Genomic DNA, 24,293 nt, shown 5'->3' on the forward strand with positions numbered 1-24,293 from the left:
CTCTTCACGTTGACCTTTGTGATAGCAGGCTATCTCCTAAAGAGAGACTTTTTGAGGCTTTGGGTAAGAACCGCAGTCATATTCTTTGGAGAGAATGTAAGTGTCAGGACCCCTGCTCTGTATTGAATTCATTCCCCATCCCATCATGTCAACCAATGGCTTGTTCAAAGCCGCTGCTGAGATATTTGATCTCTCAGCTGTCATTAGCACTACACTCATGTCTTTCAGCTCTCTTTCACAAACTAACTTCACTCGCCTCAGAAAAAAAGCTTTATCAATCATTCCCTTTTTACGTTCTTTCAGAAGATCCTTACAAAGTTGTCACAATAGCTGTTTACTAAAGTCACATCAAGCTGGAAAATAGGCTCTCTGGTCTTCTTTTGTAAGTTAGTGTGATTTGTCATGGGAAAGGAAGAGCTTGCAAAAAAACAGAGTGGGGAAAAAAGAAGGCGAAAATGGTGCGAGCTGTAGAAAGAATCCCCCAGACTGGCCCAGTTAACCCCCTCTGCCCCCGGTGCAGCACTTCAATCCCTGCACGCTTCTCCAGGACTGATTCAATTTGCCCACAAACCATCTGCAGGAACCCCCAAAAGCAAGAGGGAAAGTGAAAGAGTGACACTCAGCTTTTTCTCATTCTGCCAGACCTCCCTGATGTATTGCTGTCAGCGTTCCCTGATGTACATATAAAATTACATTATTTATACACATGAGTGCGCTCAGGAACACACATCAAATGGACGCATGTACTGCTGCATTATTATTGGTTCTTTTTGAACCAGACAACTTAGGAACATATGTGTGTGTGATATACATGTGTGATATACCCACACACACACCTATAAGTAACATTATATAAAGGATTTCTGAAAGATCATGTGACATTGAAGACCGGAGTAGCGTCTGCTGAAAATACAGTTTTTGACATCACAGGAATAATAAAATAGAAAACAGCTATTTTAAAGGTACACTATGTGACTTTTTTGTTCGAAATTTATATAATGAGCGAGTACATCATAAATCCATCTTCCAATCCAGGTTTTTGTCTTATCCTGAATCACTACGGTATGGCTATAATAAGTTATATTCTGACTATTTTAGTAACTGCTGCAAAGTAGATACAAAAGTTACATAGTATACCTTTAAATTTGAATAATGTAAAAAATATATTTTTTTACTGTATTTTTGATCAAATAAATGCACTCTTGTTAAGCACAAGAGACTTCTTTCAAAAACATAAAAAATGCTAAAAAATAACTTTCTAAACTTTTGATTAAATTATTTATACGTATTTATACTTCCTAGTTGATTTCTATGAATGATATCCTTATACTGTAGTTTTGAACACTTTAAGCTGGGATAGAATAAATTATTTTAACATTAAAAAAAGGTAACACTTTACAATAAAGTCTCATTTGTTAACATTAGTTAATGGATTAATTAACATGAAATAACAATGAGCAAGACAGTTGTTACATTATTTATTAATCTTTGTTAATGTTAGTTAATACAAATGCAGTCGTTCATTTGTTTTTGTACTAAATGTTGAAATTAGCATTAAATAAGATTAATAAATGCTGTAAAAGTAGTGTTCATTCTTAGTTCATATGATGCGTTTTCATATTTTCCTTTTTTTTGTTTGTTAGGTAGCTGTTTGTGCATGTATAAGATCTGCAAAGTTACAAAGCTCCAAGTCTCCCACAAAAAGACTGAACACTTGTAAAATGTTACCCAAAAAATGTAAAACTACACAGATCAGCTTAGAAAATGCCTCATTATTTTTTTATCCTTTTCTCTCTGTCTCTCTCATGCTCTTTTTCTAAGGCAGAAAGAAAAGTGCAGCCCAAAGCCATTTCAGAGACTATTAAGGGTAGAATATGCTGTGTGTTGATGCTAGCACTTGCACGATTTTAGTCTGAAAAAAAGAGAAAAGAATGAAAAACTGCTTTTCCTTCAGGTCTTTTTCTGTAGATATTGTTGGTGTCATTGTATTACTCTTTTGGACACTACTGCAGACTTCATGAGGACCTCAAGCTTTCCCCAAGCTGCGTCTTGTGTTTGGGCAGAGGTTAAAGAGACAAATCTTGAGCTTTTCCAAAGCACTGGGGTTATGTCATTATGACTGTATGTTTTCATGAGGGCTACAGTCCGCTGAGCTCTTCTGGGTGATTTACTGTGGCTTTCCCTCTGTGTTGCAGAACCCGAGGGGGTCTTTCCTCCAGAGGTGGTGACCCTAAATAGCACAGCAGTGAGGGTGCTATGGGCAGCTCCTCTTGTTCCAAACGGAGCAGTCACACTGTACTCTGTCTATTTGGATGGCCGCCTCTATGAGTCCACTAGCAATGGATCCGGATCACTGGAAGTGGGAGGACTCTTGCCGTTTACTGTACACAGTATTCAGGTCTGGCCTTCTGTATCTAAACGCACAATTACATCGTTTTGGTAACACTTTACTATGAGGTTTCACATGTTAACATTTGTTAACTACATTAGTTAACATGAACCTATAATGAACTGCACTTCTACAGCATTTATTAATCTTTGTTAATGTTCATTTCAACATTTACTAATACATTATTCAAATCAAAAGTTGTATTTGTTAACATTGGATAATGCACTGTAATATGAACAAACAATGAACAGCTGTATTTTTATTAACTAACATTAACAACGATGAACAAATACAGTAACAAATGTATTGCTCATGGTTAGTTCATGTTAATTAATACATTAACTAATGTTAACAAATGAAAACTTATTGTAAAGTGTTACCATTGTTTTTTATTTACTGTATATTATACATTGGGGTCTGAGACCACATTGAAAATCTAGGATCTGAATGTTTTATGATATAAAAATGGGTAAAAAAAACCCCAAAACATTAAGGCTATTCAACCCAAGCCATCAAACTGACATCATCAGAGAAGGAATGGCATTCCAGAGCAGAAGCAAATTTTCAGATTTTGATTAAAGATTATCACGACAAACAATTTTTTGTTGTTCACCACAAGACTAGTAATCTGTGAAGAAAAAGTAAATAAGGTAAAAAAAAAATATTTCATGACGACTTTAAAGGTGCTCTAAGTGATGTTGGGTGACGTCACTTCTTGTTGACGTTCGAAGTATTGTCAAACAAAACAGAGGCTAGCTAGACCCTCCCTCCTCCTCAACCGCGCACTAACCCCCCCAAACCCAACCCCCAAATCCTTCTTGTCGGTTATTGGCTGGAATACTGTTTATGTTATGTTTTGTGGTGCGGGTTGGCCCAGTTTGTTTTTGTTGCCGTTTGTGGAGCCTGGGGTGTCTACAGAGACCGCATTTTTTTACAGTGTGTTCAGGGGACAGGCAGCTAGTGGATAGAGATGTTTGCTGTATGAGACTAATGTTTTGGCCTAAAAAACGGACTGCTAAACTCTGTGTTTAGGTGGAGGTGTGTACCGTGTACGCGTGTGTGAAGAGTAACAGCACTCAGGTGACCACGGTGGAGGACACACCTGCCCAAATCAGCAAACCTCAGATTCAGGTGCTCAGCTCTAGGTGAGTCAGTCAAGCAGACACAGAAGGGCTTTTCATACTTGAAATAGTTAAAGGGGTGGTATAATGCCCTTTTCACAAGATGTAAAATAAGTCTTTGATGTCCCCAGAGTGTGTATGTGAAGTTTTAGCTCAAAATACCCCACAGATATTTATATTTAGCATGTTAAATTTGTCACTTTTTGAGGGTGAGCAAAAACGCACCGTTTTTGTGTCTGTCCCTTTAAATGCAAATGAGCTACTGCTCCCAGCACAGGAGGTGGGGCTCACACAGACATGCGCTGAACATTTCAAAAACTTTTAGCCTTTTATGTTCAAACCGGAGTCAGACTCAAGAACAAGTAACAATATGTAGAATGCAACAGGACATTTCTGAATGGTTAGTTGATGAATTTAGGTAGCTTATGTGTAGTTATCTTCTAGTCATTGATTAGCATATTCTGTCATTACATACATAGTCTCGCGTAGCCAGACCTTCAGACTGACGGCTGAAGGTCTGGAATTCATAGCAGCTGTCTTTGGCCAAGGCCCGCCCATAAGGCCATTTGACCGACATGTCAAACAACCAATTACAGTTCGTTTCGTTCAGCGTCACGTTTCGGGGCATGGAAATGTCCCCACAACAACAGACCGGCGTGCAACAAGTCAGTCAGCATAGAAAATCAAAGGAGGAGAAGAAAACTTCAAGAGTCTATGCCGTGAACCTTTCATACTTTTGAGAATCCTACGTTTAGCTGATCTTGATAAATGCTCATTGTCACTCATGTAAACACAACAGTTTTTCTTCCGCAATCACACGTCTGCGGTTTGTTTCCCGGCGGACCGAAAATAAACGCGACACTCGCGCCCCCCGGAAATCCGATAAAATTCAACCAATCAGATGACGACTTCGACATTCCTGAAGTGTTTCCAGTTAAGTGTACCATATGCATCAGACGTTTAGCCAACGTTCCGTGGGCGTGACGTCTGAGGCTGAGACTATTACATACATGACAATCTATAAATCGCGTTCCCGGGGTCAGGGTTTATGTAAATGTTAGGGTTTGTGATGTCAGTAACCCTGGAGGAAGCTCGTGTAGTCCCCATCAGCCGTTTGTTGTAGTCCTTAAAAAGCAATTTCTTTAAAAGAAAATATCTCCCTATGCTTCACGTTTAACACTGCTCGTAATTTGTCAGGGTTTACAATTAATCCAGGGTATTCATAAACTAACGTTTTACACTGTACATTCCTAAACTCTGTATTAACATCCTTATTTACATATTTGCAGTGTCAGTGTCACTGATTGGATGATATGTTTACATGTAGCATTGCGCATCCTTATATTATATATTGCTGACTGTAAAGTGGGCTTTGCAGATTGTTCCCAATGGTCTCGTTTTTTGTTACCATTTGACATTTGTCCCCTCAAACACTGAACTCTAACTCTGTTTATACAACATTTATATAACAATTATTTTATTTTATTTCCACTGGAAAATAAAGTAGGATATATAGTTTTCACCTGTTACTGCTGTCTTGCATTGAATGTTCTGAGATGAAGTGCATCTTCAACAGCTTGAAATCGGTTGCATCCAGTGAAGACCTGGTACACTGTACACAATATAAGAAAATCTCACACATGCCACAGTGTAACAGTGTAAATGCTGTAAAATTGTGTTTTTGAAGGGACAAGGGCTCTGTGTGCCATAGTAAGCCATAATTCACACATTTTCTACCGTGCTGTCTCCCATGCTCATGTCATATCACCAGTGTGTTGTACTTCTCTCCCAATAGAATACTAACTACTGATCGATTGGCCCGACATGGCTGGCCGTGGCCTACACATGCCCCAAACAGTTCATTTATTTGCCACGCTAGATTTGCTCGAGTGGAATTTAATCAATAGCTAATTCATTAATTCTTTCTCTGGTGCTTCGTGGGGGCTGGGCACAGGAATCGGTTGCTGGGTTAAGCCTTGATTGAAATATGACAAGTGCTGCAACCGATGGCTTACTTGCTGCTGCCCAATATGAATTCCAGTTATTTCTCTCCATGAGGGATTAACGGTGGACAGCAATGACACCCTTTGTAATATAATACTAATGCATTTGTTATAGCAAAGCTGTTTCCCCATCCCCCAACCCTCCAAAAGGAAAGTAATCATGAATAATATTTTTTTTTTTGTAAAGGCACACAGTAATCGCCAAACGATTCTCTGTCTGTACTTTAAAAAGGAATCCTTGTCACATTTCATGAATTCCTAATCAGATACTAAGGTCTGTCAGCTTTAAGTCGTCCGGGGCCTTCATTATCAATTAGCTTCCTCATCAGGGGTGGGGCAGAGGAGAGGAGAGAGACCCTCGCAAACCGTAATTATGTCATTCTCCACGTCTTACATATGTGACAAGAGATTTGCAGAACACAAAAGAGATGGGCAAAAAGCAAAGGAAGGCAAATCACAGAGCGGCATGAATATTATCATGTGTGGAGAGAAGATGAAAAAGATGATGAAAACAAAAGCACATTTCCATAAGGTTATGGCTACAGTTAAAAAAGAAAAAAGGCTTGTTTAATGGCTTTTTTGTTTTCCCTCCCTGTCTTCTCTTCCTGATAGCATAGCTCTCTGCAATGTTCCTTAAACAGCAAGCTGCCCCACCAGATGTGAATTTATTTTTTTAATGTTTTGTTTTGTGTTTTGTTTTTGTTTCGTTTTTATTTATTGTCTTGTTTTATTTATTTATTTACCAAGGCTGGCAAGAGTTGCTAACAGTATGCCACAGCAGGTTCCCCAGTGCGTGCCAGATAAAACTTGTGAATTTAAAGATGATCAAAAGTACCTTAAAATACAGGGTAATATACAGTGTTGGGGAAAGTTACTTTTAAAGGTAATGCATCACAATATTGCGTTACTCCCTAAAAAAGGAACTAATTACTTTTTATGGATTACGTTACTTTTTTCATCACTTTTCTCATCTGGCCTGGGCTTGCTTGTTTGTTTTTTAACAACAAAAAAACCAGCAACAAATAAGCCTCAGGCTGGAGGAAATGTAAATTCACGCCTGTACAGTAGAGGGCTCAGCTCAAGCAAACCTTTCAGCTGTGCTGCTGTGCTGCCATTCTGGACCGCTGAAGATAGAATGCAGGAGAAGAAAGTTCAACACTTATTTCAGCAATTAAAAAAATTAAACAGAAATGTGATGTTTATCTAAAGTCGTTTTTGCTTATTCGTATGGTTGAGTTGGATCATCAAAGGTCAGCAACACAGACATTGGTTAATGAAGTGAGATTAAAAACATAAAGTATATTTGTGTAATTTAACATTTAATTATTGCAAGTTTGCGTACATTTTTCTGAGTTTGCTTTCTACAGTTTCGATTCATTTCAAGGAATACCCAATCAGTTTTTGTGCAAGTGAGATGAGTAAATGCATGTTCACATTAAGTCTAAAACTAATATATAACCATCATGTTTACAAAGCGCACACAACAGCTCTGCACTTACTTACAATTTCTGTCAACATGGAAACAGTAAATCAGTAAATAAATTGTAAAAGAAATTAACTTAAAGTCCCCGTAAAGTCAAAATTAAGTATGTGTTCTGAGTTTGTCACACCACAGAAAAATGTGTTATTAGCCACCCAGCCAAATTTGAATGATAAAAAAAGCCGGCAAGTACATAAAATAAGCTATCAAAATCTTGAAAAAATGAGCAGTTTTCTCTGCTCTCAAACGCTGGGGGCGTGTCCGCTGGCTGCGCTGAAACCACGCCCACTCGCGGGAAAGCTGCACTCGACGGGACCCGCTACAGCCGAAATGGATGCTCCTAGCAGCTTATTAGGTTATACCAAGCCATATTTGTTTGAGCCTCCAGAGCCTGAATCCGATTCAGAAGACATTGACCAAGGAAGTCAACATCGTCCCCCTCGCTCTGCAACAGAATGGTAAATTTTTTCTCTCCCTTTTATGCAAGTTAGCTAAGTTATATGTAAGTAAACGTTAACTAGCTTAACCTAACTTAGACAAATAAAGTTAGACTAGCAATAAATAACAGAAAAAAACAACATATTTTTACACCTTATAGTTATAGATCAAACTAAGTTAGACTAGCAATAAACAACTGATTAAAAAATATATTTACACTTTATAGTTATAGATCAAACTAATAGCCATCATGGTTGTTATATTAACGATAAATTGATGTGCATAAATCCATTAGATAAGGGACTGCTTTGTGAACAGATACTAGTTTAAATTACTTGGCTAAGGAATTTTGATCATATAACGTTAAATAAAAATCACGTTAGAGGGTTGCAGAATTTAGTAGTTACAGTGGACTACCTACTATAATTATAACAAGCACACAAGGCAACTTACACTCATTGGTGGGCACGCATTGCCGATGATGGCGCCAGTTGTCGGCGGGACGGGAGGATGAAGGCCGAGGCGAGAGATAGTCGGTGCGGCACCTTTCACCAGTAACAACGGATTATCTGTGAATCCCAGTTGTCTCCGACGAAAGTTTATAAAACTATCACGAGTAAAATGATCACTACAGAGGCGGGTTTGGCTGGTGATCCTCAGCTCTCCATCAAGGTGGCTCTTCACAAAATTAATCCACCTCTTCTTGATGTCGTCGTTTTTAGGAAATTTAAACAAGGACACCGATCTGTTTTGCAAATGATTGCATCCAAGTAGTACGCATTTCCGTGACGAAGGCATGGCTAGATAGCAAACTGTAGGCTGTAGTAACTGATAATAGTACTGACAGTAACTCGCAAATGAGCGCCAAACTGATGCGAATGTGCTCTATTTATATTGTTAGAGGGATCAGTATCAGTGCGTCATCGAGTAGGGGCGTGTCCAAGAGCTCCAGTGCGTCATCGAGCCCTGTTTTAGACCCGCCCAAAAAATCCGTGAAATTGCCAGGGTGAAAAACTGTTTAACGGTCTAACTCCACAATTCAGTACTTCACAGTTCACAGTCTTTGTAATATGTTTTAGCAATACATTTCTAACCTTTAGAATGTGTTTAGAATGTTTTGTTAAAATTGCCTTTACAGGGACTTTAAGTTACTTATTTCAAAAAAAGTAACTCCATTATTTTGTTGTAAATTTAAAAGTAATGTGTTACTTTACTAAATTTGTGCCGGCAATTTACCAGTAAGGGAAGTTTACATTACCAGTAAATTATCGGTATATTCGCTGTGTGAACGCGGATTGAAGATTACCGGTATTTTGCACGGACGAGGTCAGAATGCGCTGACGTAAGAAGTGATTTGGGCCAATCAGAAGCCTTTGAAATTGCAACAGCTCTGGGCTATTCATAAAATTATGGCGCAGATGACGCGTTTACTCAGCACTGTTTACAAATGTCTTCAAATTGGAGGGATACCGAAACTAAAGCGCTTCTTCTCGTCCGGGCGGATGAAGAGATTTGTCAACAACTTTAGAGGTCACTTCTGGTTAATGACATCATCACAGAGGTTACTGGTATTTTGGAACTAATGTGTGAATGGTCTGTTACCGGTAAAATGCCAGAACGCTGTTGCTTGTGTGAACAGCACATTTTTGAATTTACCGGTAAAGTCGTTCTGGCAATTTTACGGTAATTTACCGGGATTGCTGTGTGAAAGGGGCTAATGTTGCTAAATGTTGCCGTTACTACTAAATATTACAAAATGTTTCAATTGTGGTACCATGTCATTCTTTTAGTACAACTTAATTATGTAATATAAATATCTTAATTATTATCTTAAAGGGATAGTTCGGCCAAAAATGATATTTAAACCATGCATTACTCACCCTCAAGCCGTTCGAGATGCATATGTCAATCTTGTTTCAGACGAACACATTTTCAGTTATTTTAGAAAATGTCTTAGACCCTTCAGTGGATATAATGTGAAGCAATGGGGTCCACCTCCTTCAAGTCCCAAAATGTGCATATATCCTTCACAAAAGTAATCCAACCGGCTCCAGGGGGATAAACGAAGGCCTTATGAGGGTAATCCGTGCGGTTTTGTCGTAAAAATATACATATTTAAAACTTTATAAATGAAAATATCTGACTTCCGGCAACGATCGACGCGCGTCCACGGGTGATGGAAGTCGGCGTACGAGGTAGGACGTAGCGTCGTGACGTAGAACGAACGCGCCCGCGCAGCCAGAGAGCAGAGCAAAACATCACCCGTGAACGTGCATCGATCGTTGCCGGAAGTCAGAAATTTTCATTTATAAAGTTTTAAATATGTATATTTTTACGACAAAACCGCACGGATTACCCTCATAAGGCCTTCGTTTATCCCCCTGGAGCCGGATGGATGACTTCTGTGAAGGATATATGCACATTTTGGGACTTGAAGGAGGTGGACCCCATTGCTTCACATTATATCCACTGAAGGGTCTAAGACATTTTCTAAAATAACTGAAAATGTGTTCGTCTGAAACAAGATTGACATATGCATCTCGAACGGCTTGAGGGTGAGTAATGCATGGTTTAAATATCATTTTTGGCCGAACTATCCCTTTAATGTCTTAAAAATCCAATAACATTTTAATGACATGGTTGAGATGCTGGATAAAATATTGAGACAGGTACCAAGCAAGCAGTAGTGAACAAAAATTGTGCTTTTCTGTGGAAAGCCAGCTTGTGCATGATGAGTGGAGAGGAAAATCAATACAAGAAGTACATCAGAAAAAGAAAAGATGACACATCATAACTCATACTGCTCAGCACAATCTATTTGGCTGTAGTAAGTTGTAGAAAGTGCTATATTATGAAGCGATTATCACCATTTTTTTCTATTATATTACATGCTTCTTCCCCTTGACAGTGATAGAATAAAAACAAAGAATGAGCTACACCAGACTGTTTAAATTTGACAATATACACCAAGTGGTGAGCAGTATTCGTGAAGGTGTTTTATCTGTGCTGTGTCTGTATACTGTGTGTGTTAGATCAGTTAAACTAGAATGGATGTCACCTGGTCAGCCCAATGGCATTCTGGGAGGATATGACGTTTGGCGAAGGACTCTGCAGTGGTGTGAGGAACTGAAATCCCAGCAAGTGTTTCCTTCTCAGACTCGCTGCTCGTACCTGGAGTGCCCTGCAGAAAAAGACTTCTGCGGCAAGACCTGTTATAAGCCCGATACACAGGTAACTACAGAGAAACCTCATTTAAAATGTTACACTTAGGCCCCGTCCACACTACTGCGTTTTCGTTTAAAAACGGAGACCTTTTGCTACGTTTGCACCTCCCGTCCACACTAAAACGGCAAAAACCGAGACCCAAAACGGAGAAGTTTAGAAACGCTGCCGATCCGTTTTTCGTTTTGAATCTCCGGAGGGCGTTTTAGTGTAGACGGGTCAAGACGGAGGACTTTAGAAACGATGACGTAGTAGAGGCTCACGCTCGGCTCTATGATTGGGTGTCATCAGTCATGGCGTATATCTTTGCTAGCAGCTGTTGTACAAGTAAATTCTGCATTTTACAGCGCTATAACTGCCTACATGCGCCGGAGTCAAGCTATTATTCGAGCGATCTGTGACAATTCCCGTGTGCAGCGGCGGCGTTGAGCGTACATGGAGCGTAGGTTTGGGGTTAACCCAGAGCATGGTGGGATAATTTTATCAATGAAGTTGTGTTTACACCGGCACGCGCATGCCCAGTGTTGGTGAATGGTCACGTGATCCGCGTTTTCAGTCGTTTTAATGTGGACGGAGATCAATTCTAATACGCAGCTAAAACGCTGGTGTGGACGGAGATCGTATTCGTTTTAATTATCCGTTTCTAAACTAAAACGCAGTAGTGTGGATGGGGCCTTAGACCATTAGTTTAGCTCGTAAATTATTCCATGAAGAAACGGTGACGTATGCATCGGTTTGAGTGGCTGGTATTTATCTATGAAGTACAGTCCCTGTGATTGTTTTCAGTAAACAGATTAACTTGTCTTCTGCAATTGCTGCCATCCTGGTGTTATTGAAATACAGCCAACTTGGCAAGCAAACACAGGCCATACGTCTCCACCAGCTTAAATCAGACAGTAATACACTAGAGACAAGCTCACAAAGAGAACACAACTCAGATAAGGACAAGAGCTCTCAAAGCTGTAAAGCAGTATAGTAGAAAAATGAGTTTTACAGAGGCAACATTATACACTTGTGATCATGTGTTAATGGAGCTCGTCTTGAATTCAGCATTATCTAAAGTTTAAAACATTGTGAAAGGTGTTTTGTTTGATTCTTTATTAGTGCCACTAGGAAATATCATCTATGGTATAATTAGGAATGTCAATTTAATGTGTTGTTTTAATTATAAAAGTTTTATCTAAAAAAAGACTCAATAGATTTTCCATATTTTCTGTAAATAAAGGATTCTCCTATCGTCAAGGAAAATTTAAGCTGCACTAGCGATTGTCAACCATTTAAGACCCCTTGTTTCCCAACACTATATTCCCCCCCAGCAAATATTGATATATACAGTTCATTTGATTGATTAAAATGTTTATAGTTGGCATAAAATTAAATTCCTCCCATCTATGTTATAAATGCATGTTATTAGTCTTATTGTGGAAGATTCATGCTTGGTTTTTTGTCTTTTATTCATGTTCACATCTCAATTGTTTTGGTGAAATGACAGACTTCTCCAATCATTTAGTCCATTTAAAGTCCTATTAGTCTATTATTATTATTATTATTTTTTATTTTTTTTTTTTTATTTTTTTTACAATTGGCTGCAGTCTCACATTCTGCCTTTATCCAATCAACATCCAATGGATTTTCTTTTTCAAAAATACATATAATTTGGATTATTTGGACTTTAATCGCTTGACAACCCTTGTTAATGTACTTTACCCTGTCTAAAATTGTTTTGATGGCAATTATGTACTGTATGCCCAAGCTTTATTTTGTACTGTCTTCACACATAGTGGTTCATTCTCAAGAGTTTGATAAACCGGGTTCAAGTAGGTTCAAAAGTTCAGACCTCTCAAAGGCACAGCAGAGGAGGTATTTACTGTATGCCATTTTTCTACTGGAAGCTGGGCCAGAAGGTAAGGACAATGTCAGTAGCTCAGGGCAATACAGATTTTTCAGACGCCACAAGAGTATCATCTCAGCGCTGTAGAGAATCTATCCTGTCCTGATTTCTCGCCAAAGTAGGCAGTGGAGTCCGGCTAAATATAGCCCACCGCTGTGGAGGAAAGAGGTGGGCTGGATTTCTACCTGCACTCACATGTGCCTCTGCGGGCCCTCAGGGCTGAAGCATTGCCACCTCTTTACTTCCTAATTGCCTTGAGGAGTGCAAAACTTGGGCGGATGATGTATTTGAATTGCATATATTTTTACAAACTTTATCTGTGTATTTGTTTTATTGTTGCAGGTGTGCTGTGCAGGGGCCGTTCACAGCCTAAATCAGTCCCATCAGTGTTGTGAAGAGCGCTATATTCCAGCTTCAAAGGATTCTGGGAGTGTGTGTTGTGGAGGTCAGTTTGTCCAGCCTTTGTCTCAATACCAGTGCTGTGGAGGATATTACATACTGGTCCCGCCAGGTATGTACTGCATTCAGCCTTAACACAGTCAAATGTGAATTCAAGTTAGGTTTTACAAAAAATAGCAATCTCAATAGTGCTTATTTTCTGAGCATTACTTTTTTTTACAGCAAATAGTTGATTGTTCTATACGTGTTTTGTAGGAGAGGTCTGTTGTCCGGACTCTGTGGAACGGCGTGTATCTGTCGGTCTCGGGGACTCATGCTGTGGTGGGAGTCCTTTCGGCTCTGGAGCCGGACAGATCTGCTGTGGGGGCCGTCTTTATGATGGCTTCAGCTCCCAGTGCTGTGGAGGACAGCTAGTCCCTAGAGAGGCGGTGTGCTGTGGGGATGCCGACCAAGGAAGGCCCCATAAACATGTATCAGGTGAGCGTTCAGAAACATGCTTGCAGAACAATGTTGAATTATAATAACTGTGTTGTATTGTACATTGCTGTTCAAATGTTTGGGGTCAATGAGATCCCTTATGTTCACCAAGGCTGCATTTATTTAATCAACAATACAGTAAAACAGTAATATTGTGAAATATATTATTATTACAATTTACTGTTTTCTTTTTTAAAATATTTTAAAATGTGATTTATTCATGTGACGGCAAAGCTGAATTTTCAGCAGCCATTACTCCAGTTGTCAGTGTCACATGATCCTTCAAAAACCATTCTAATATGCTTATTTAGTGCTTAATAAACATTTCCTATTATTATCAATGTTGAAAAGAGTTATCAGTGTTTGTGGTGTTCCAGACCAGTGTATGTACGCGGTGCAAAGTGAACGTAATTTGTCATAACCCCTGGAAGTAAATGCTATTGATGGCACACAGTTTAATTAGCATTTTTGCATGTCCCCCATTACACTTATAGAACAATCCATTTATCATAGCTGCTTGTTACTGTTTGGAATGCCTTTATTTCGAGCCTTAAATCCTCTCCTGATTCAAAACAGAAAACATGGCTCTAACTTTAAATGGGGCAAAGCACGTATGGCCACTTCTTTGCAGCTAAGTTTAGCCCTCACTCCTTGGTGACTTTCTAATGACACTGTGGAGGAGTGTCAGAGGAGCTGAACCCTCTTGGGGTCACCCAGGCTCCCCCGCAGTGCCCCACTAAAGTGGGCACCTGGGCACAGATGGGCTGGATGGGCACTGGCCCTGGTGTCAGCCATCTTTGTCAGGCTGGATGATGGAGCTGAGTCTATCTAAACACCAACCAGAGCTGTGCCAAGCCCACAGCAGGCTCCCAGGATGCAACAGAACTAATGGCCACCATGAGGTCAGTGGCACCAGTGTATTTATCAAACACAAACAGTCTATAAGTTGTTCGGTGGCTTCAGTAGCATCCTGGGATTGGGTCTAGTAAACATTTTCAAGATTTGGTTAATCACCCTGTCCTTGATATACAGTTTTTCAAAGCCATTTTTTTTTTTTTTTTTTTTTGAGGAAACTTAATCATTTCACTAATTTTACTACATACCTGGAGTTATTTCAGAAGCTAGCAGAAAATTTTTTCTCTAGATTAAATCACTGGACACCACAGTGCTCTCTCACATTACCTTGATATTCTCTTCCTTCCTTCATCTTACTGAAATAAGGCAGATGAAGAAGTCATCGCTCATTAAAGAGAGCATCCTGGGGAGAGCATATGTTATGATGGATAGTACCGTTAGGATAACTAAAGGCCATTTGCCTGGTAGCCACACCGCTGGTTCATGATGCTGGGGGCTCACGCCGCGAGCTCCACGCTGGCTCCTGACGCTGTCAGCCTGCTCTATTATTGAATGAGCTACTTAACCTTGATAAAGACACCCCAACTCCCTCAAGGTTCTGTCTCCTTTACCAGCGGTGAGTGTCTCTGCAAATATAAGCTAATGGACAGATAACACGGCATATGTCATGAGCTGATATCCTCTTCTATTGGTAGAGAACGATGCAATGTGAGTCAGAACTGCAATGTGCTGTAGACAAACATGTATTTGGTAAAAGCTTTGGGTGTTTAATTAGCTCTATTAGGGATATAGAGCAGCTGCATATTTTGCTTATTTTTGATGTTGATGATATGAGACAGGGGGCTCTATCTTGCACTCGGCGCAAATGACTTTGTACACTGACGCATGTATCATTCCTATTTTGCACCCGCGCAAAGCGGACTTTTCCCTCCACAGACACACGTCGGTTAACTAAGAAATACACTTGCGCTCCCCGGGGCGGTTCAGCGCAAAGAGGAGGCGTGTTCCGGCGCAAACTTTCCCTCATGCTATTTTGCTGTTCTTTAAAACAATTGCGCCACTGACCAGAAAAAAACTAGTCTAAAGTCAGTGGCGCGTTGCGCGTTGTTCATTATGCTATTTTAAGCGCGCATGCTTGGCCATAATGTAGCGGGTGCACAACGCGCATACACTTTGATTCTCTCATCAACACAGATGCAGCAGTTTTTATTTTTGCAAATCATACATTATAACAAGGAAAAATATGAACACATGAGGGAAATCATTGTGGTGTCCATGAAAATTTAGTTTTTTTCCTCCCACGCCTGTTTAACCGACGCTGATTTGTATGGGGATGGGAGAAACCCACCCACGATAGATAGATAGATAGATAGATAGATAGATAGATAGATAGATAGATAGATAGATAGATAGATAGATAGATAGATAGATAGATAGATAGATAGAGAGATAGATAGATAGATAGATAGATAGATAGAGAGATAGATAGAGAGATAGATAGAGAGATAGATAGAGAGATAGAGAGATAGAGAGATAAATAGATAGATAAGTCTGATTTGAACGTTGAATTTCTTGTTATTTCTGCATGCATTCTACTTCAGACAGTCAATAAACAGTGCCGTCTGAGGGTGTTACTGCATGAGGGTTTATGCCATAGTTTACAGGTGCACGCAAAACACGCAATACAACGTCACTTCTCTGTCTTTCACGGTCCTGACAAGAACGTCGGTCTCCTCGGCTGTGAACCGCTCCTGACGCGCGCCTGGTAAATCCGCCGTTATAATAGCAATCCGCCATGCAACATGCGCACCTGCTCTTAAAGGGAATGTGAGATGACGCTCTGATTGGTTTATTCCACGTTACGCCCAAACCACACCTATGAATAATGAAGCTACTTCAGACCAACCTCTTTTAGATTTGCGCCAGGCGCAAGAGGCATTTATCCCGCCGGGAAAATAGCAACAGCGCCGGGATCCGCCCACAAAGTTACTTGCGCTTTGCGCTTTGACACTTGCGTTTCAGATCGTCAAAATAGGGCCCCAGGTGTTACAGGGATTTTACCACAGTGGTGGTGTTATATTCAACTTTGAAGCATATGTGCCTTAACCATGATGAAATCACTGTAATGCATGGCCTCGCTAGTCAGATTTTTCTTATAAAATACCAGCAACAGAAACATAAGATATGCTTATTTTTGTAAGTAATTGTGTGTATTATTATTATTATTATTATTATTATTATTATTAATAACAATAACTATAGGCAGTTCTTCCATCAAACAAGTATATACACTACTGTTCAAAGGTTTTTGGTGGAAAATAAAAGAGCTGGATCTATTCACAAGCAGTTTCCCTTTTAATCAGAATAAACTCAGGAACACACTTCTTAGGCTCTGCAGGAAACAAAAACACAGAAAACGGAATAATTGTTGTTGTTTTTTTCAGATGAGATCTTACAAAGAATGAAACACAGAGCTATAAATACACAGGGAAATGCTAGTGACCAAACAAGATAATTAACACGACACAGGTATAACACATGAGGGCAAATCAAAAACCATGGCAACTGATCAACTAACACAGGAAACTGAACTGGGAACAGTGCAAACACAAAGTCAAACTCAAGCAAAGCACAAACGCTGATCAAACGTGACATTGGGAAATTAATAATTTTATTCAGCAAGGATGCATTAAAGTGATCAAAAGTGGTAGTAAAATCATTTAGAATATTTCAAATAAATCATGTTCTTTTGAACTTTCTATTAATCAAAGAATCCTAAAATTTGTATCACAAAATTGTATTATTATTTCCACAAAAATGTGGGCAACAACATTGATAATAATCATAAATGTTTCTTGAGAATCAAATCAGCATATTAGAATGATTTCTGAAGGATCATGTGACACTGAAGACTGGAGAAATGATCCTGAAAATTCAGCTTTGCCATCACAAGAACAAATTACATTAGAAAATATATTTAAATAGAAAACAGTTTTTTTTTAATTGTATTTCTGAACTCTGTTGTGCAGAAATGCAGTGACATTGTGTTTAAGCTGCACGTGGTCCTCCAGATTGTGGAAATAGAATCACAGGCAGTTTTCTGAGGATGTCCCACTGAGATCCAGCTGATGGCCGATGGAAATGTGATTACCAGGTCCCTAAAGTGCGATCTGTCACACATTACACTCTACCCTGTCAGGACTCGCAGCGCTCCGGCGCAGTGGAGATGGAATTGTTAGAGACAGCCATCAGCTGTTTGAAAAGCTGCCTGTGAACCAATCCCTGAACCAGTCTCAAAAAAACTGCTATTAGTCAAATTTCAAAAGAAAATTAACATTGGCACCTTTTGGGCACAGTGTATGAATCACTAAAGAAACAATCGATTGATCAATAAGTCCAATAATAAATCAATATAGACCAGCATTATTTGCCATACGAAGTCTCTAGTAGTTAGAATGATTACAGAGTTTTGTTTGACAATAAACACTTTTTTAAACCAAATTTCATAGCATCATAGACATGGTTAAATAAAAAAATATTTATTATATCACATTACATTGTTATTTATTAATATTTGGCATTACCATAATACCTAAAAATCAAAATGATTAAATACTCTTATGCTCATTTACTGAAACACTGTTGGAATACAGCCATTGTTGCCATTAAGATTAGGGGCCCTATCTTGCACTCGGCGCAAATGACTTTGTACACTGACGCATGTATCATTCCTATTTTGCACTCGCGCAAAGCGGACTTTTCCCTCCACAGACACACGTCGGTTAACTAAGAAATACACTTGCGCTCCCCGGGGCGGTTCAGCGCAAAGAGGAGGCGTGTTCCGGCGCAAACTTTCCCTCATGCTATTTTGCTGTTCTATAAAACAATTGCGCCACTGACCAGAAAAAACCTAGTCTAAAGTCAGTGGCGCGTGCAGCAGTTTTCATTTCATTACGATATAGATAGATAGATAGATAGATAGATAGATAGATAGATAGATAGATAGATAGATAGATAGATAGATAGATAGATAGATAGATAGATAGATAGATAGACAATTTATTATAAAAGCATACATGTAGCTTACACATTTACCCAAATTATCATACGCCTGTTTAACAGAAGTTAATTTGGGTGGGTTTCTTCATCCCCAATGTCACTTCTCTGTGTTTTACGGCCCTGACGAGAACGTTGCTCTCCTCGGCTGTGAACCGCTCCTGGCGCGCGCCTGGCAAATCCGCCGTTATAATAGGAATCCGCTTTAGAACAAGCGCGCCTGCTCTTAAAGGGAATGTGAGATGACGCTCTGATTGGTTTATTTCACGTTACGCCCAAACCACACCTATGAATAATGAAGCTACTTCAGACCAACCCCTTTTAGATTTGCGCCAGGCGCAAGAGGCATTTATCCCGCCGGGAAAATAGCAACAGCGCCGGGATCCGCCCACAAAGTTACTTGCGCTTTGCGCTTTGACACTTGCGTTTCAGATCGTTAAAATAGGGCCATATATGTGTGTTTAATGAAATAACTAAAACACAAGAAAAAAAAAGAAAAAAAATGTTTTAAATTCTATTTTCACTAATAAGAGTGGTAATTATTTTGGTATATAGTGGTATAAAAACCTTTAAATACATTAAAAAAATATATCTGTGAACATTTTTTAGTAATGAAGCAACCAAATCATTGAATCAGAGTTTTGAATCTATTCGTTGAAACATACCGTTTGAACTGATTCTAACAAATGAACTTGCCAACTCTAACACAGTTTTTTCACAAGTTTAATAACAGTCATTATAATGACCAAATAAAAAGCACATCACAATTATCAGAATATTAACAATGTTGCTTAATTATAACCTGGCATATAACCCAGATGTCAAACTAGTTACAGAAACGATGACATTTGTTTGAAGGGGAACTGTGGGACATTTCATCATCCTCCATGACAAGTTACAAGAGCCTTTAAACTGTCAAAATCCAATCCAGTCTTCTGAATTTTTCCATTTGAGACATGGGAAACAGTTTAGACAATAGCCTTGAGTAATACAGGGTATTACTGTGCATGTCCCGCTGTCCTGTTTAAAGTTTAGATTTGGATTACAGGGTTCTTTGCATCTGCAGGCTTGGTGTCATACAGAGAGATCTTTTAATATCTGCTTATGTACAGAGCTCTGCTTAAAAGCACAGTGCCTGAATCACATTCAAGGTTAAATCTGAATATTTTACACCATTTAAGTGTTAAAAGCTTTAGAGCTGTGTATGTGTGTGTGTGTGTGAGAGAGAGAGAGATCATAAGAGTGGGTGTGGAAATGGCTGTGACGATGTCAAAAAAGTGCAATAATTAAATATGTTCTCAAGGACACAATGACCATTTGCGAGTGGAAATGATCCCGGTGGCTGAATGCGTCAGTGTCTGCGTTGTATTTGTTACTGCACGAGCGCTTCATCATGGCTCATATGTCCTCATATTGTTCTGCCAACGCTGTCTTGCAAATGACAAGACATGAATGCCAGAGAGGGAATTATTCCGAACACACACGCCTGGATCTTTTTTTGCTGAGACAGATTGGAGATCATACAGATTAAGACCATTTTCTTTCAACAGTTATTATGATAGCTTTTCTTACCTTACTCACTGCTAATAATCTCAGTTAATAGGCTTGAGCAATTAAAGCATTTTGCATGGCTCAACTACTAATCACAAAGTACAGATTCCTAATGCTTTGCACGTACTGAATGGGACTAGTATAGTGTCGGACCAATGATGGTGACGCTTTTGATGTTTTAGAGTTGTTTTAATAACAGAGTTAGTGGTATAGTAGTTTTATACATTAAAATGTGGTCATGCTTTAGTTAAATTGCAATACATTCTTTCAGAATTTTTAAATCTTCTTTAATGTGAATTTATACAAAAAAGCATTGGTTTGGAAAATCCAGACAGAGATTCATGTTTTAATGTGCAAATGCTTGTGTGCACTTTAACATATATTTTATAAATTAACATTAACAAAGACTAATTAATGCTGTTAAACGAATTATTGTTAGCTCATGTTAACTAATGCATTAAAGGTGCAGTTCTAAGAAACGTTGAAAGTGGACCGGACCCTTGTAGCCAATCAGCAGTAGGGGGCGTGTCCACTCATGATGGGGGCGGAGAGAGAATGAGCAAGAGGGAGATTTGAATAAAGACTGTAGAAAGAAAGATGGCTGAGAGACATTACAAAAGAAGAAAAGGTCAGAGGAAAATCACTGGAAAAAGAAGGCTTATGAGCAGGCAAGAGCTTTAGGACTCGGTTTAATATTAGAGAAGCTTTCCATCTTTTTCCTGGAGAGACCCAAGCGGGAAGGCCTGAAAACAGATGCCAAGGTTACGTTGTTTCTGCTCCATACGTGAGAAACATTGGTTTTATTCATTTATTTATTCCAGGTGTTCCTGAGGGAGAGGTGAAAGAACAGCACATTAAACTGACTTTCTTCGTTTCATCCATTGGCCGCGGTTGCATGTGACAGAAAGTGCTTGGGCAGCAGTAATATTTTCACTGCTCTTTGGGGGAACTGAAAGGAGGATCAAAGGGGGGAGATTTAAGCTTGAACATAAAACTTTAAATGCACATGTCCGAAACACAACAAATGGTACTTTTAAATATCACTTGGTTGTTGTTGTTGTTTTTTTAAGGACCTCATCCTGACCCTAAGCCAAAACCTATATACAACTACTACTGTTTGAATGAAAGGAAAAACAGTTCACAGAGAATGCATTATTACATCCCACTGCGTTGCTTTTCCATAGTTTTCCCTATTTAAACATGCACTATATTGACGTGTTTGACTGTTGTACTCGCATCTTTTGCATGACACAGCGTTCTAAACATGAGTCGCTCAAGAAGTGCAACTTTTATTTTTTTTACGCAGACACAATTGTGTGAATGGCCCCTAATATTTTTTTATACACACATTTTACAAAGTTGTATATGCTAACAGTTAAAGGTGCAATAAGCGATTTCTGAGAAACATTGTTGATATTTGAAATCAACCCAAACAAACATACCCCCTCTCTTAAAGCTTCACCCCCAAAATGCACAAACGCGCAATTCAAGAGTGGATGCCTCTTTATCATAGCTGAAGCGAAGCAAAATAATGCTTCACTGAAATATAAAGCTAAGTTGACGAACGAACTACAAGGATGAACAAAAAAGGAATATACAGTACAAGATTATATACAAACAAGAGTTTGTTGTGAGTCGCCAAAAAGCACACCAGCTCCAGATAAACAATGACACTCAAAACTGTCCTGTTAATATAGCTAACATTACATCAACAATTACATCATTACATCACCTGACCGTTTGATAGCTTTGACACGTTTACTTTCTCTGTGCCTCCAGTGGCTAAAATAAATTTTATTTAACCAGGATACATACATAATAATGTACCATGTAACATGCAACTAATAAATGAGTTCACTTGCAAATGATCATTTGAAAGAAAAAAGTAAAAAATCACAGTTTCTGAAATATATCTATGTTTCGAAGATTGTAATGTCCAATATTCAAAGCACTATAAAGTCCTTTTGCTCTTTGAGCTTGACTTTGAATGTGCTCAGCCATTTAAAAAGCAAAAAAAAGTGCTTTTGTTTGTACGAAGTTTTCATTTTTGTGTCCAAAGGCTTGCGTAAGCCACAGCACACATTTTTATCAGCCGCTCATTGCATGCTAAATATTTACTTATCATTAAGTGATTGAACCTTAATTCACACAGCCTAAGCACCTTATGCTCGCCTGCGTTCACTCGCACTCTAATGAATGTATGCAAATCCATCATAAATCTGAAGATTAGCTAAATCATTTTGCGGTGCTTGAAAAAACAAAGTGTGAGCTAAAAGGGTGCTCATGTTTTTTTGCGCGGGGCCTACGCCAGATTTAGCGGGGCAGTGGTGTTCCCTCCTGTTCCTTTTCATGGCACGACAAAGATGGAGATGACGGAAAATGAATTGTTTTAGCTGACAGGCCAAGGTTAAGTGCGGACAACAAAATAGAGGGACATCCCCAGCCAAGAGGTCAGGGTGTCAAAGTTCACTGCTCTTTAAACGAAATATCATGAAAAATGGAGCGCTGCAGGGATGGGACGTGATGGCAGAGCTATTTTGGAAAAATTGTTGAGCTGTTTATTTGCAAGTCATTGGAGCTGAAGTAATGCACCCTGGGAATTGCCACCAAATGCAGCTCTGCAACATCTGCTGTCCCTAAGTGAGTTAGAGCACGTCAGACATCTTTATGTCACTGCAGAGATGTGATGGATGCGGCCCCTAGAAAACGTTGCATAAAAATCTGCTGCGCCGTTTTGGCCGTTAAGTGAAATTACTATTTAAATTAATGGCGCTGTCACAGTTTATCTGTGCAAAGAATGAACGCTGATTAGGGTATTAAACAATTAGCAATTTATCATACTGGGGGTTGATGGTAATTATAGTAGTGATGGTTTACCCAAGGAAATAAACCAGGAGTCACTTCCTGTTAGAAGAATATTAAACTACTTTTTGGGAAATTCTATTCTTTCTTCCCTCTGCCATGATACGTACTGCTAATCATACTAAGTTTGTTCAAATAATTTCACCATCTTGGTCCTTATTCCAGTAGATGCTCTGAAAATACAACTTTATACACATTAATGCAAGTTTTTCTCAAAACGAATGTTGAGTACACTACCGTTCAAAAGTTTAGGGTCTCTTATGTTCGCCAAGGTTGCATTTATTTGATGAAAAATACAGTAAAAAGCCTATTTTTGTGAATTTTTATCACAGATAACAGAAACAGAAAGTTCAAAAGAACAGTATTAATTTAAAATAGAAATAATTTGTAACAAAAATGTCTTTACTGCCCGTTTTGATTAATTTAATGCATCCTTGCTGAATAAAAATATTACTTTTTTTAAACAAATAAAACGTACTTACCCTAAACTTTTGAGCGGTAGTGTTATGCAGTAAGTATTCTCACAGCTGTGTTTGCAGGGCCGGTACGTGTGTGTTGAGTCAGGCCTCTGAGATCACCGTGATGCTTTTAGAGGTAATAGGAGAGGATGCAGATGTGGATGCTGAGCACTGATGGCTGATGGGAGGAGACAGTGGCCACGTTGCCAGATGAAGCTGATTCCCCGAGCAACACGGCCGTCTGCATCTTTTACATGTCAGCTGCACATGCAGCTCTTTCCAGGCGCTCATCTCGCCTGGAAACGTCCAATGAGCTGTAATGGCCACATGTTGGATGCTATACTCGTGGTTCAACAAATGTGCTGACTGCAGTCATGTTTAGTCAATGTACAGTGTGAAATAACAGATTATCAATACCCATGATCAATTGTTAACCCCAGAAAAATTATTAGCAGTGTGACACATGACGCAAGATAACCCAGGATTTGAATAAACCAGGGCTAACTTTTTCAAGTGTGAAAAGCCCTAATTTGTATCAACATCTTTCATGTATATACATTTGTTTTACATACAGTAGGATTCAGCTGCTGTGGAGAGCACTACATCAACACATCCACTTCCTGGTGCTGCACAGGTCCCAGCGGCGAGTCTAAAGTCCACGTGGTGGAGAACAGGACGGAGTCGCTGAAGTGCTGCTGGTCAGAGGTGATTGATCAGGAGGAGGAGTGTTGTAATGGAGTGGGCTTCAATCCGCTCACATCTGTGTGTGCTGACAGAGCCCCGGCCAGCATCCTCATCCCGGTAATTAACACTTTCACTCAGAGTGACATATTCACTGTATGTTGTTTCAGCAATAGTTCTTCAGGATGAAGACTTAGTGGAGACTTTGCCCTCAAGCTGTTCTGTAGTGTCACGCCAGTTTCTCAAACTCAGATTAAGGCAATGCTTTGCCAAAATTTGCCAAAACAGATTATGGAGAGACCTTTGACTAAATGTCTGGTCCATACTGCAGCTAAGAACCGCCCACTTAGACCATTTTGATTGATAAACTGTTTTTATGTCAGGTATAGGGGCAGGTTTATCTGAAATCA

At 39.2% G+C, this 24,293-nt stretch overlaps 1 protein-coding gene across 1 annotated transcript in view; it reads left to right on the top strand.

Annotated features, from left to right (window-relative positions):
- Positions 1–24,293, top strand: part of ush2a (Usher syndrome 2A (autosomal recessive, mild)) — a 236,098-nt gene that overhangs the window by 151,912 nt on the left and 59,893 nt on the right. Inside the window, exons 46-51 of the mRNA XM_056234074.1 lie at positions 2,196–2,398; positions 3,422–3,534; positions 10,464–10,662; positions 12,887–13,055; positions 13,199–13,420; positions 23,780–24,003. Of these exons, the coding sequence (XP_056090049.1) occupies positions 2,196–2,398; positions 3,422–3,534; positions 10,464–10,662; positions 12,887–13,055; positions 13,199–13,420; positions 23,780–24,003 (1,130 nt within the window). The remainder of the gene's footprint in view (positions 1–2,195; positions 2,399–3,421; positions 3,535–10,463; positions 10,663–12,886; positions 13,056–13,198; positions 13,421–23,779; positions 24,004–24,293) is intronic.

Source organism: Rhinichthys klamathensis, unplaced genomic scaffold, assembly GCF_029890125.1.
Source record: "Rhinichthys klamathensis goyatoka isolate OS25496 unplaced genomic scaffold, OSU_Roscu_1.1 h1tg000387l_1, whole genome shotgun sequence".
In the NCBI taxonomy this organism is placed as follows: domain Eukaryota; kingdom Metazoa; phylum Chordata; class Actinopteri; order Cypriniformes; family Leuciscidae; genus Rhinichthys; species Rhinichthys klamathensis.